This window comes from Patagioenas fasciata, chromosome 1, assembly GCF_037038585.1.
Source record: "Patagioenas fasciata isolate bPatFas1 chromosome 1, bPatFas1.hap1, whole genome shotgun sequence".
Lineage (NCBI taxonomy): Eukaryota > Metazoa > Chordata > Aves > Columbiformes > Columbidae > Patagioenas > Patagioenas fasciata.
In genome coordinates this window covers 93,600,345-93,615,677 of record NC_092520.1, presented here as the reverse complement: position 1 = coordinate 93,615,677, position 15,333 = coordinate 93,600,345, and the positions used below count along the sequence as shown (strand labels likewise).

Below are 15,333 nucleotides of genomic sequence, written 5' to 3'. Positions count from 1 at the left end.
AATGTTTGGAGAAGGGTCAGTAGAACTATGCCCACTGATGTGGCAATGTGCATGTGGAAACAGGAGTGGGGAGGAACAAACAGAGAGATAGATAGAAGAGGGTAAAAAGCTGCTGGTTGCATGTAAAACAGGTTCAGTGAGTACAGTTGTCTGGCTGAGCCCTGACCCTGATCACCAGAGTCTGTCCTATCTTCTTATTTAGTATTTTCTTAACTGTCTACATAATCTCATTCTCTACCCAGCATGTATGTGTACAGCAAAGACTAAGTCTCAGCTACTGGTGAGAGCTGTGTGTGCACAAGTGGATTTAGTGCCAGCCCTGGAGTCAAGACAGAATGTGTGGTCTCAGCTGCCACCCACTGAGGCAGGAACAGTGTGTCCCCCAAAAAAACCAGCTCCTGGGGTGGACGAGCATGAGTGAGGGGCTCAGTGCTGGCAGCTGGAGCAAGACTGTGAATCACAGCCCATGTGCCTGCTGGTGGGGGGAAATGCGTCTGCATCTTTCCCAATCCCGGTGTCCTAATGTACATGGAACATGCATGTGTATTTGCTAGCAAACTCCTAACTGGACTCAGCAGTGAATAGGAGGCTCCAGGTCCGGGCAGAGGTATCAGGCAGGGTTTGTGCTGGTACAGCCAGAGGGACTTGCAAATGCGAAGCGTCTGTGGTATGAGTGAGTGTGCCCATGTTTGCTAGTGAACATTGAATCTGCACTACCTAGCCACGTAGGTGACCTGTGAAGCAGCTAAGAGGGCCTGGGACCAGACAGGGGTATAAGGATAACAGAGGGGATGTGCTGGTACTCAGAGTATCCACAAAAGTATGTGTGCTCGTGAACTTGCAGTGTCACATGTGCCTTTGCTAGGGAGCTTCTATCTCTACCAGCTTAAGAGGAGGAGGGGGATGTGGCTGTCTACGCCACATGTGTGTCCTGTGCACCTTGTTCTGGCAGTTCGTGTAACCAGCTACGTCAGCGTCCTCGGGGTGTGTGTCCCAGGACATGAGCTCAGCCTCACTACTGGTTGTACCTGCACACAGGAGAGTGTCAGTGATGTCCCTCAGCCTGGGCAGAGACCCCAGGTCCCCGGGCTGGGCTCCAATGGCCAGGCAGGAGGGAGTCCTGGGACAGAACTGCCGGAAGAGGTGGCTGCTCTTAATACCCCTTAAGAAGAAGCAGCACAGAAAACAGAAAATAGGCTTTTCATAATGAAAGGAAATAAAGTAATACAGAGTGGAACAATTCTCAAGGCTTGTATTCAGGAAACTTTCCCTGGACAGCTTTTACACCTCAGCCTGAAAACTGCTTCAGTAACTCATCTGCTGTAGCCTTTCTTTCCTCATGTTCCTTCTTTCCCAATGCCAGCACAACTGATTCACAGCACAGCAGTGTAAACAGACTAGGAAATTCACCTGGCTTAAAAACAATTACCACCTCCAAAAGTTTTAAGTCAGACTGGATTCCCAATCTGGTTCATCATTTAACTATAGGAAATACCACACTAGATTCTGACTGGTGGGATGCACGCAGAAGCATGAAAAAGCGACAACCCTGCGTTAGAAACAAAAACCAAAACGAAGCAATGTCCCAATCACTGCTGCCTTCAGGATGTCAGGTACTTTAACTGCTCTATTGGGTAGCAGAGGATTTGAGGGCATTGAAGTCAACTCTTAGGAAAGAAATTGAGAAGAAGGGGGCAAAAATATCACAAAGCTTTCCCAAAAAAGACCAAACAAAAAACGTTTTGAAAAAAACTTAGTGTGGGATTCACGCACCGCGATTTTAGTCACATGCCATACAAACAGCCACATTTCACCAAGCTATTCTGTGCTCATTTTACAATCAGTGAGGAGCAGAATTGAAACCAACCACTTTAAGGGCACTCACTTTAAAGTGATGTGTATGATACTCTAGACTGCACAATGAATGCAGTATGACCAGTGTAGATGTAAACATCCCACCCCTACTGTTCAGAACAGTCACGCAGCTTAATGATGGAACATATGCCTTTATTCTTACAGCTTAGAAAAAAAGAAGTCTTTATCATCAAGTACTTCACAGTGAACAACACTATTCAATACAAAGTCTACCTAAAAATATACATTTACCTGTATTCATTTGTGTAGTCAAAATCTTGCTTGTTATGAGTTGGTTTTAGAAAATTGCATTCAATAATCCCAACTACACCAACACCCATGTTGTTTGCCTGTAAGAAATTAAGATCTATCAGGAAAAACAACATCTCTTCTATGCTGATACTGCAAGAGTTTGTCAGAGGTAATTATAAGCTATATATACTAGGTACGAACAATTTTCTTACTCCTTACTACTCCTCTCCAAAAGGAGACTCTCGACACAAGCTGCCTGAATAAGAAATCCTCTCTTCCCGCCCTCTTTTGGTCTGAAGTATATGCTCAGGCCTCTGTGTATCAAGCTTAGTTTCAAAAACGTATCTTATATTAAATTGTATGCAATTTTTACTTTTAACTGCTGCACAAACTGAAAAAGGATACATCAATATTTTGGTTTCCATCCGTATTCTTTTTAAAAAAAATCAGCGTTTGAGTGACAATTATTCCTAAAGGTGCTAAAACACTTTTGAGCTTTAATGTCTTACCTTTAACTGACAGCCAACTCTTTCATAAGCTTTGATGAGTCTGTTTTTATGGTACATCATTATTCCATAATGATCTTTGTTTCTGCAGTTAAATCCAAAAGTAATTCTTACTGTTTTAGCCTTTTACTGGCTATTAAGGAAAAATCTGGTTAATCTCATGTAACAAGAAAATATAGTTACTCTGAGTGTTCATTCTAAACTGGCTCCTGGAACCTTCTTTGATATTGAGAAAATTCCTTCAGTATGTCTTTACAAAAAAGAAAAACCAACCAACACAAACAAACAAAAAAATCACTAGCATAGCTGCAACATACCCAGCAGAATCCAGACAACTTGCACAGAAAGGTCACATCATTAAATTCCGTACGCAATGATGTAAATATTAGCAAAGGATACATTCAAAAATTTTGGTCTATATATGTCACGTTCGATAAAGGCAAGACTTTTGGAAACCAGCTGTGTTTTCACTTTTTGTCCTCGCAGAATGATCTGCATTGTTGGCTTCAGATACAAAATACTGCAATAAGCCTACAAAACATAAAGTAACTCCTGTTATTAAAAAAAAAAACCAACCCCAAAACCTCAAGATACAAATAGTCTACAATACACATTATGTTTAGGAAGACAAGCTCAAGTTCTAATTGGATTTTATGAAATGTGTTTTTTTCCAACTTGAATCCAGAAAAGTAGGAAATGCAAGGATGTATAATAAGCATATGTATAGCACAAGTTAAATGAATAGCAACTGAAGAACAACTTTTATGAATATGACAAGTTAATCAGGTGTTTAGGTGTCTGAAGATGCAGTTTTACCACTACAGGAACTCTCAAATACACAAGCCTCTCTTTTCTTATGGCCTATTGAGAGCTTAAAAATTCTACTACAAGCTTTAAACTAACAAATAAAAGCAAGTGTGTTAACTTTATAACAAAGGACTGCATATTATCATAGCTTGATAATACGTATGCAATCTTAAGAACATGTAGATATGTGAACTTTAATTTGCATTTCATTTATCATTATATTTACAACTTCTAATAATGGAAGTGGATATAGGACTTCAGAAAGTCTTAGAACAACTGAAGGTTTTAGTTGAATAATACTTCTGAATATTATCCACAAGAAGTGCCCAGAACAACTAGTAATTCCAGATGCACTTAAAAAAAAGCAGCCTTCAAAGCTTATGAATCAATAGTGGAGATAACGGTCCTATCAATTAGTGTACAGAAAGGCCCTGTCTTCATGCATGTATTAAAAAAAACAGAGGTGCTTCCTCCTTCCTAATTCCTCTACTTCTTTTTGAAACCTAGAAATGACACTCTGCCAACCAATACCTGTGTTTTAAAAGATCCACATGGGCATTGTATCAGTACTAGATCCATATATACCTGGACTACAATGGAGTGTTTACTCTACTGACAAGCACACACACCCATATTTAATTTCTGAAGATACTGATTGTATTTCCTTCTTGCTCCTAAATGGATGATGATGGTTACATTTAACAGCCAAGTTTATTTGCAAGACTACATAAGCCCCAGTAATTTTCTTCTAAATAAACAGAAAATATATACACAAGTTCAAAAATACATTTCACCTTCAATTTTCAAAAATCAATGTTGACATATTGCCCTAACATTCAAATTCTGACATTTCTTCTCAACTCCTGCAGTATAGTAAATGATATTAAAACAAAAACCTAAACCCTCCAGCTTCCAAAATAAACCAACAAATTAATTTTAAGAAATGTTATACATACTCGCAGTGAGTAGTCACTTTCTGGAACAATCTGATCCATTCTCTCTTGTTTTTTATATCCTCTTTTGCCTGCTTCATCTAAGTCTTCTGGAATTCTTATATCGTATTTATCCTTGTCAAAGTCAAACTCTGTTCTTTCATTTTTATCTCTAAGAAATAAGATTTTAAAATATATATTAATTATAGGGGAAAAAAAAGACAACAAAAGATATTGTGGTGGACCCAGCGGGTATCACAAACATACAAGAGAATGGGAATTCCTTTGAGCCATGGTAGTTTTCCTCACAGATTTGCTAAAATTCACAAAGTTCACCAGTTCCTTTCTGATATCAAAGGAATACAAGAAAAGTGATAGCAAGTGAGACACTAATGAATTCTAACTTAATTCCAAACAGGTCACACTTAAAAAATAAAAACAGTCAGTATCAGCTTTAAATTCTGGATGGACCAAGACACACTCACCCCTTCTCAACGCAAAACTTCTGAACACTATAAATTGCCTTCTTAAGATTTTCAATGCTACAAAAATGACACTTGGCAAAGCTTTCCAACTCAATAATTATGATAATTTATTATTGTACCACTCACCAGATGCATACACTATATTGAGTTGCAGATGTATGCCCTGCAGTATACTGGCAGTACCTTTGCGCAACATTGAGATATATCATAGTTGGCATAAATATTCCAGAAATAGTCTTCAGCTACTGAAATGGGCCTTTATTCAGTAGAATCAGTTACAACATATTAGAAACAACATGAACACTCCCTCCCAAAGTGTTCTTTCCCACAACTTCCCATTAATACACTCTGAAATTCAGAACATGAAAGTTTTCCTGCCGAGTCAGCTGACTTCACTGTATCTTCTTTTGCTGAAACGATGAGGTGATGCACATTTCTAAAAATGTTTGTATCTAAAAATAAATTAAAATCTACCTGGGCAATACAAATTAGTTTCTAAAGTGCAAAGGAGGTGAAGTTTTTCTTGTAGAGCAGGTGGCAAGGGGAAACAACCAGAATTAGTAAAACATTTTTTACCTCCAGCTTTCTTGTATTAAAATCTCCTAAGCTAAAAGTGATTCAGGACTCTAATTCTCACAAGAAACAAATTAAATTAAAAAAAAACCCAAACTTTTCACCTGCTATAATTGATTGAGAACCTTTTCCTGAAACATTTAACCTATACTCATCCAGATATGGTTTCCTGCTCCCCTCCCTCACTTTTTCTGATGGGCAACAATAAAGGTAAGAAACTGAAGAACAAGTTGGTTTCTTGTCAAATCAACAGGACTTCAACCATTCAAAATTGCTTCCTATGGATAACTTCTTATTTCAGGTATTTAAAACTACAGTAAGCTAAACACTTAAGAACATAGTACAAGACAGCATCTTTCCAACCAATTAATGCCACCACAGTTAAAGGCATGCTACAACTTTTCTGGACAGACCATCAGACAAGTTCCCTGCTAATAAGGTAGCAGCAAAGATGTGAAGGAAAGAGAAGGAAGATGGGAAGACACCCGTCTGCCACTGCTACAGCAACAGCTGCTTAAAAAAAAAAAAAAAAGGCAACAAGCAAGTCAAAGCTAGAAAAGGCTGGAAATCTATACTGCCATAAACAATCCTACAGATGCAACTGGATAAGATATATACACAGCTGTAACTGGATTTCTGTTTATTTTATGATTAAAACTTAAAATGTTTAGTCAGGTCTAGATCCCTCTAGAGGGATACTGCTGACTTGAAACTTTAAAAGGCCAGTAATACTTGTCTATACATACCAATATTCTTTGTTTCAATTTTTGCATTCGTAATTTCACAGGTCTGAAATAAGAGGCTTATAATTTATCTATTTCAATTTCCTTCTGGCAAAAGCAACAGTATCTTATCAAAGGAAAATATGAAGTCCTTTACATTTTCCTTCTATCTGTTTTTATTTGAGATATTAGCAACCTTCTCATTTAAATTACATCCCTTCAATCATGCAAGTTTTGACCCTAGTTTTCCAGTTAGAGCTAACTGCCCACATTCTCTTGGAATTACTCTACCAAAAACTCCTTGTATGTTTGCATACACCTTGTATGTTTGCATACACTCATACACTCATACATATGTTTGCATACACCTTGTATGTTTGCATACACTCAATGAGAAATATTAATATAAGAGGCTAGACTTCATCTTACCTTCTAAGGTTCCAAATGATAATTCTTGTTCCTTTTTTCCCCATTATAGCATCCAGCTCTGCCAGTAATTTCTTCTCAGTAGAAAATAAAGAATGCGTTAAGATGGCCTTCAGGCTGTTTTTGGATTCTGTTGGATCACTTATCTGTCGTAAGCGTTATGTTAAGGAGAGTAACTTTGAATGAAGTAAGCTTTCAGAAGATGAGAAAACTTCTGCAACAGTATCCTGTACTCCACAGGTTCTCATTCCCCATCTCAAAGTTTCTACAAATTAGAGGCTTTAACAAATTATAGCCTTCCTTGTATCTTACAATTTATTTATGGTATCTATAAAACTAGACAAGGAGATTTCCTTTACTGCTATTATAATTCAAGTTTTGCATATATCTACAACTTTTCATTCAGAAATTGCTGAAAGGATATCTTGGTTGTTGAACGTCACTATAGGAACCATGACATGTTCTGCTTTTGTGACTTCGAGATAAGTCTGAGATAACAGGCCCACGCTCATGGTTTCTCCATTCTTGGTGAACACTATTGCATCTTTTCCCAGGCGCATGGACCCTGATTTAAACCCATTTCCATACAGACCCACTGGAACACGGCCATTCATCACAGATTTCTCACTGAAGCCAAAGCTGAAATACATGAAAACATTAGAAGAGTGTAAAAAGCCCTATAAAACTTGAAACCCAAAAGATACATATGCAAGACTTACTAAAACAGACTTAAGCACAATGAGTTAATCCCTTGTTTTAAAGATCAGGGACTACTATACAATTAAACCATGTACAGTTAAGCAAATCCTGGGAGTTGCCCGTGTAACGTTGCTGTGATGGACATGTTATGTACCTCGTTATGGCTTAAACAGCTGTTTCTTGCAACTTCTGGCAGTGAGGAATAGATAAGTGCTGTGAAAACAGGACTTATGTCTTCCCCGAGGCCTCCCTATTCTTTGCAAAACAAAGGCCTCATTAATGGTATCTCTTCCTTGGACTCTCACTAATTGGGCTGGAACAAAGGCAGGGTCATTCAGATATCACTGCTGAAATAACGAGTCCCCAGCTACCCCCTAGAGGATGAACCAACTCACTTCTGGGCACTTTTGAGACCACTGACTCATTTCTGGAACAATCTCCTTGATTAGCACGAGGAGCAAGCAGAGGGAGGAGATGAGCTGCCTCCTCCTATGGCACATGCAAATGAACTGAAGTATAAAAATACTTATCACTTGGGACACTGGCATGAAGTTTCATCACACCCACCACCAAGAGAGCTACAGAGATTGTTGTTAGATCGACAGACCACTGGAGTGGTGAAATCTCACCTTTTTCCTGATATCTCAGTCTGTCTATTCACTCCCTTTCTCTCTTCCTAACTTTATTTTGGGCACACAAGAGTAGTATCATTGTGAGCTTTGTTGCTGAAGTCGTGTTAAGTTTTATGATACAATTACAAACTTTTGCCAAGCCACTATTTGCTGTAATTCCACTGAGTTTTAAGTAAATTTGCAACTTAACTGAACCTCTCAAGTAATTGTCATTACTCCTGGCTACCACATAGAGTATTCAAAAGTTAACTCTGCCCTCACCCTACTGAGTGCAATGGGACAATTGCTAAAACCACACCCCTCCACTTGATCTACAAGTTTTCCTTTAGTAACTACACACTACATTTAAGGCAAAACAAGTAGCTGTATATGGAGCACAGAATTTAGCAAGCAAGCTATTAATTACAGAATCTAACAGAAAAAGAAAAGTAAGAGTTTGAATTCAAACTTGCTCAAGTTTAAACCCAGGGATTTATCTGCAGGTAGAGCAATTTTTCATACTAACAGAGCAACTGAACAGCAACCTCTTTGCTAACTGTAGAAACAAAAGTTGCAGAAAGATCAGTTCAAACGCTATAGAATATTTAAAGACAAAGAGACAAACCACATCAATATAGTTAGCATTCCCTTACGTTTTCCACAATACCTTCGATTTTCAGTACTCCAAAGGGTTTGAACTAAATCTCCCTTCTTGTCTTGCTTGCTAATCTTGAATTAAAAAAACAGCAGCCACAACACACACTTAAATTGTCCTGAGATCCACTAAAGGGCACTACAGAAAGTTTACAAAGCAGAGCCGCTGCACGGAAAGTTAAATGGGAAGGCTGACAGAAGGATAAAAGGAAACCATGAGATAAATGACAAAGTTGTGTAGAAGTTTTATTACCATCTGTCTATTCTGGAGTCTCACTTGGACAATTGCTCACCTTCAGAAATATTAAATTTAGGAACAAAATTAGTGGATTACATATGCAAAAAAAAATGAAGCAGCTGAGCAATAATAGAATTAGAAACTGGAATTTTTTACAAGAAAAATAATGCAAAAGAGATTAACCACCTTAGCATTTTGTGCAGCTTCTCCGAGTTCATACCATTTCCATTATCGGTGAACGTCAAGCATATATTGTCGTTTATCACCGTTTTGTCTATCCATATCTGTTTAGCGCTCACATCTGGATCATAAGCATTATCTGAAGAGAAAGAAAACAAACAAGGCTGGGATACTAAAGAGCAAAAATCTAACAGCTGAAGTGTGAACATATTTTGAAGTATTTAATCCCAGTGAAGATATCAGATAGCAACACTTCCAGTTACTTAAATCCGTATGTAGCACATAAGAGAACTCTATCTAGCAGGAATATATATATAATCAATCTGCCAAATGCTAGCCTTGCAACTCTGCCCGTTATATGAAATAGCTGCCCTAACTTTACTATGGCTTTACGCTTGCACATATATTCATTTAGTGAATATAGCAACTTAACATAGTTCCCTAATTGTGGGCCTATGGTCCTGAAGAGTTACACACTAAAGTAACAGAGCTCTAAAATTGTGGCTATCATTCAACTTCACAGTTACATATGTAATACAGTTGCAGAGATTTTCTGCTGGCACAGATATAAATTTCTCAGCTATATCACTGAATATTAGTCAACTTTTGCACAGAAACAAGAAGCCATAGTTTTTCATAAAGAAAACGTTACACTAAAGCCTAAGGCTCCTAAAACACTATCTTCTTTATAAGATAGCAGCACTAAACCAAAACATTATGATGAATCAGCTGCATCAAAACCTGGCAAACCTTGCCTGAAAACAACAATTTCCCAGCTATTACAGATGGCAGTAACATACAGGCAAAAATCTAGGTGGAGATGAACAGCTCAAACACGAGAATAAAAACTGAAACCAAGACAAGTTTCTGCTCTGGTTTCCTGTCTCCCAAGGAGCTGTTGCAATACGTACTTTCTCCCAGCCATGCAAACATCCCTCCTGACTGGTGCTTGGGGGTTGGGTTATTGCCCATAATGCAGACAACAGCACATCACCAATATCCATGGCCACAACAACATCCTGCAGGCTTTCTCACTGGGAAATCAGATTTAAAATACTATCACAACTTCAGACAATCAAATTTGAGACACTGGAGGGAAAAAAAAAAAAAAAAGCAAGCAAAAAAACTGAAGCCCAACTCCCCGGATCCTTGATAGTTCTGTGAAATTTTGAATTTTGATTCCAGGGGTGCAGGAGATTTAGGGGAAAAAATTACTGCTGCTCTGCTACCACATCACTCCCGTGTTACCAGAGCTGTGTGTCACAAATACATATTTTGCCAGTGCAAGTTGTTCAAATCTAAGAAAGTATGACTTTCACAGAAGTACAAAATACTTTAAACTAAAATTTTTATTTACAGGATTTTAAAAAGCTTGCAGTATTGGTACTGCAAGTGAAACGGAAACCATGGCTCCACAAACGTTTCTTGTCAGCAAAGCTAGTTTAAATCTCATCTGCCCTAACACTATCTCGCATGTCTTCCCCCCGCCTCCTCAGCACTGTGCTACTCCCGGAATTTGCGAAGGGGGAAGCACAGGGAAGCACAGGGACGAGGAGGGGTGGACTGTGATGGCACAGCAGGAGGTAGTGTCCCTGTCTCACTGCCTGTTTTGCAGGTTCAGCTGAGGGCCATAAATAAACAGCTCAAGCAAATACTGCGGCCTATAAAAGGGAATCACAGCTTGGTAGTTTGCTTTCTATAAGCATAAAGTACAAATTGCATCCACAGTGAAAAAGTTAATAAAACATATTTCAGTAGCAACAAAATAGGACACTTCAAATACACTTGTAAGTTTGCAAGCATTTTTCTAAAACCATAGTTCATGCAAGCCTTCTGATTTGCTAGCTCACCAGCTCTCTCTAGATGTCTCATTTACCCTCTTCCAAGTATCACCATTAGTTCAGCTAAATTTAATCTGACTGGGGACTAATGAGAGAAGCCAGCAATATAACCAGCAAAATGTTGACAGGAAGGACTAGAGCTTAAAAGGCAAATTTTAGCATACAGATCATTACCATTTTAACTCCGCATAAACTAAAACTCAGGCCCCCATAATGTAACCCTATTTATATTATTTGATATTGTGTTCATGGTATAGCCTTACATAGCATGTGAAAGGCAGATTACAAAACTAATTTAAATCAACATGTCTAAGCAGAAGCCTTTACAACCAACATGTTGCTACTATGCTTTTGAAGCTTTGTTAAAGCAACACATATGACAAACCAGAGGCAAAAGAAGCAGACAAGTTTGCATGCCTTGCATAGCACACCTACAGTCATTCCAGACAGCATGGCGAGGGGTCATAAAACAGGTGAAATGACTTAATATTTTGTTACCCCCAAAAGAGCCAGCCCTTCCCACAGCCAGTTGGTTCTGGTTTCCTCCTTTTTGACAACTCTGGCCTTATCTAACCTAAAAATTATTACTTTCTTTTGTTAGGTTAATTTTCTGGATTAGCAACAGCAAGACTCATGCACAGGAAGCAAAGGAATGTGTGACCAGAAGAGTTGCTCCGGCTGGCAGCAGTAAACTGCTTGATAAACCTGGCAAGTCTTCCCAAACCACACCTGTTATTTTGGGGAACCAGTTACAGAAAGTCTGCTAATTGTTCCCCAACTCAATAAACAAGCAACTCTGAAGATATCCAGTGAACAGCTATTCAAAATCAAAGGCAAGACGATCAACAGGAGCTAATAAATTAAAGAGATACACACGCCCTAGCTACGAGCAGATGACAGAGACTAACAAAGAGCAGAACTCCTAGGACACTGACAGATGGACCACCAAAAGGAACCACCCAAGTATGACCCTGAAGACATTCAGCCAGAAACGTGGTAATCCAAAATAAGAAAATTAGAATGTTTGAGGGGTATTGTGACCACGTGCAAAAATTACTACTGGATGTTTTGAGGAAGCATTGAAGAAAAAGGAAAGGTCAAAGCAGACGGGAGGAGGGTATTGATCCACATACCTATAAGTTCTGCAATGGCACTGAAAGGCCAGGTGTGACTGGTAGAGTTGGTATGCAAGAACTTTGGACAAAGCTGAAATAAACCACAATGGCATTAGTTTGTGCTCTTCAACAATATCAACCCAGAAAACAGTACACTAAAGTAACATTAAATGAAGCTCTTTTGTACAACACTATCAAAAGACTGCAATTTAATTTACTTTTAGATATTGGCATAATAATATCAACGCCTTTTAAAGGGAACATTAATACACCTATTCAAGACAAAAAAGCAATACAGAATTCAGCACAGTATCATACTATATTCTGAGCGTGGGTTATACTGTTATCTTGTCAAACGCTCTTTATAAAAATACAAGGAACTATCACTACATACTAATGCTAGAGGTTACAGAACACATCAAAGCCTTAGTCCAAATCTAATAACAGAAGCACATGCTCTGAAATGTTAAAAATGTACATCCTAAACCATGAGTATTAAACTGAACCTGAAAAGTGAGCAGCATCTAATATACTCAGTGACTTATTGTAGGATATCATTGCTCCTTTTGCCCATATTAATCAAAATCACCTGTCAGATTCTCTCAACCAGTGGTTTGTACTTTTAGCAATTCGATCTGTTACATTTCATGCTCACTTATGACAAGATGTAACCAGAGAAATGTAGCCACTACTAGCATTAGATAAAAATATGCAAATAAAGTACCTATTTATGGGACATATCTTATAGACATCAACAACAAAAGTATTCTCAAGTCATTTATGAAAGCCAGGATTCATATACATATATTTATCTAGATCAAAAGACTAAGAAAACCTGAACTAAATATCCCTATAACTTAAGGATTTGCCAATGCAATATTTGCAGAAATTTAACTGCTGAAACTGATACAGTTGCATTTGCACTACCACTGAGAATATCTGTAATTACATTTTTACAAAGCCTTTAGCACAAACCCACTGCACATATATACTTAAGCCTTGCTGGCATAGTTATGTTGATGGCATAAAAAGCAGTATCTATGAATACATAACACTGGAAATAGCCCACGTACTGTGCAGTTACATGAAAAAAAACCTAATATAATCCACATTATATTAAAAAATCAAGAAAATATTTTAAAATAGTGTGTATATATCCATACTTCATAAATTTTATAGAACCACTACACTGACAGGCACTTTATATAGTTAAAATCTAAATAAAAGCAAGCAACCACTTCAAGTCCCCACGTTCATTTATCAGTGAAAAGAAATAATGCTACTGAAAAAAAGAAATTGATTCAAGTGTCATTAATTAGACTTATAGGCAGGCATTCTTTATTAGCAGTGCTGGGGACTCTCCACCAGAAGTGCTCCCAACGACTGGACACTCTTGTGTTGCTTATATTCATTACAATTCTTGGAATTTTTTAACATACAATATAGCTATACTAAGAAATTATTACATAAACATGAAGTTAGTTATTTCATGGTCTTTGCTGCCATCTAGTGTCCTTTTAAAGGTACTGCAGGCTCTTCGGTGGTAGTTTGCTTCCTCCAAGGGTCTTTCCATAGTCGTCTTCACATGTCAGCCGCTCGACCTTTCCATGCTGGCAGTTCTTCGTGCAAGCACAATTAGTACACGCTTACAGAAGTAATTAATTAGTTCAAGCCTTGAATTATACTTCTCTACTCTGTAGCTTAGTTCCTCAACATCCATTAATTTCTAGTTAAACATAAGCTAAGCATCCTGCTTCTAAACAATGCATTACTTAATGTTCTGTCTCCATCTTGTCATGCAAGAGGATCTGAAACCTTGAAAAATAACCCCTCATTTTGCAGGTGGTTAAGAAACATTTATCTTGATTAATCATGTTATTGTTTAATGATGGGTACATCCTTTGTAACTTAATCACAATGTACATTGATTCAGCAGCTTCCCTTCACTACAAGGAAGTTCTAGAGCTGCGAAACAGATACCGGAGAGCAGGAGCCAGGCAGCAGCAGCCCTAGTTCAGGTCAACATAAACTGCCAAGAAACCTCACCTTGATTCTAAGGTCACAAGAGCACTAGACACACTTTCAGACTGCAACTTAATCCCTGCATTTCTCCATTGAGCCAGAGTACAAGTACAAATAGACATTACATTCTACATTGCCATCTGTGCTTTAAAACTCCAGTTTTATTAAATCTGGTAAATTGAGTCTGGCTAAGTCACTGTGCCCCTTTCAAACTCCTAACAGATGCTTACAAGTAACTTAGAACCCAAGAAGAAAATTACATTAAGCCTATTGTAACTAAGTAACTCAGTAGATCTAATGAGCTTTGTATTATTCTGTTCACTTTAACCTTTCACAGTGCTGGAAGCACTTGTTCTTTTGCTTTCTAAGCTTCATGATCAAAATATGCAAGAAACAATCGGTTTGGCTTTTGTTGTTGTTTGTTTTGCTTGGTTTTTTTTTTTTCCACCTGAAATCCCTCATTGTCAAAACAAACTCTAACATTCAAAACAAATAAACAAAACACCAGGCAAATGCATGTTCAGGCATTCAGCATCTTCTCAGCTCACTGGTAAAATACTTTGCTGCTCGGCAGTGAAAAAGCCCAACCACACAACCCAGCTAGACCATGACCTCTGGAGTTACATAGTAACCTCAGCAACACAGACTCTGTTAAAAGTCCTGACTGTAGTTTTCATAAATGCATGAATTCACAGTTGTGAACCTCCCCTGGTCACCAGACAGTGCTGGTGAAGGAAGTAACCTCAGTGCCACTGACAGTGGCACAATCACAGATAACTGTTCTTTTTTTTCTGTGAAGCAAAGTGTACATGTGCATGGCAATAAAATACCTTCACACATTGCCTGTGCAATTCAATGCTTCTCCATCCCTCATTTCATTGCTGCATACTAGTGATTAACTCTGAAAAGAACAGCCTTTTAAAGAAACAGGATCTTCTACAAACAAACACAAAATATACGCTGATCTTCTCTGGATGGGCATTTCAAGTGGTAAGGTGTTGAGAAAGGCTGGAAGGTTGTACACAGAACTGGGAACTTGTGAGCTATTTGTATGAAATTAGAAGATATGGATTGGAACACAGGAATTGTAAGAAACGGATTCGTGGCTTTAATATCTCCCCTGCAAGAGGTGAGTAAGTGTGCCACAGGGCAGCCCGTGGGCAAGTCCACCTCAGAGCAGATACGACCATTTGCTCATGTAAGGCACTGAAACATGACAAAACCAGACTACAAAATGGAGAACAGTAGTTTAAGGGCGTTACCTTGGTAGCTTGCTTCTGAGCATATCCGGCTGTCAGCAACAACTAATTTCCTTGATGAGTTTATCAGGAAATAGGTCCATTTTGTCCCCTAACACTTCATTTCATCAAACCACCACTTTAAAGTAGCTCATGAATAACTGAAGTTCGGTAAGTA

General features: G+C 38.3%; 1 protein-coding gene across 2 annotated transcripts in view; it reads right to left on the bottom strand.

The window, feature by feature from the left end:
* The window catches only part of MORC3 (MORC family CW-type zinc finger 3), a 30,562-nt gene that overhangs the window by 13,153 nt on the left and 2,076 nt on the right, over positions 1 to 15,333 (bottom strand). The window contains exons 1-9 of one of the 2 annotated variants that reach the window (XM_071810868.1): positions 11,914 to 11,972; positions 9,851 to 9,973; positions 8,946 to 9,078; positions 6,982 to 7,196; positions 6,561 to 6,708; positions 4,376 to 4,523; positions 3,012 to 3,143; positions 2,616 to 2,735; positions 2,107 to 2,204 (exon numbers count right to left, since the gene is read on the bottom strand). In XM_071810868.1, the coding sequence (XP_071666969.1) occupies positions 2,107 to 2,204; positions 2,616 to 2,735; positions 3,012 to 3,143; positions 4,376 to 4,523; positions 6,561 to 6,708; positions 6,982 to 7,196; positions 8,946 to 9,078; positions 9,851 to 9,911 (1,055 nt within the window). In that variant the 5' untranslated portion in view covers positions 9,912 to 9,973; positions 11,914 to 11,972. Of the gene's footprint in view, positions 1 to 2,106; positions 2,205 to 2,615; positions 2,736 to 3,011; positions 3,144 to 4,375; positions 4,524 to 6,560; positions 6,709 to 6,981; positions 7,197 to 8,945; positions 9,079 to 9,850; positions 9,974 to 11,913; positions 11,987 to 15,333 lie in introns of those variants that run through there. The other variant, XM_065862374.2, reaches the window with a different exon arrangement.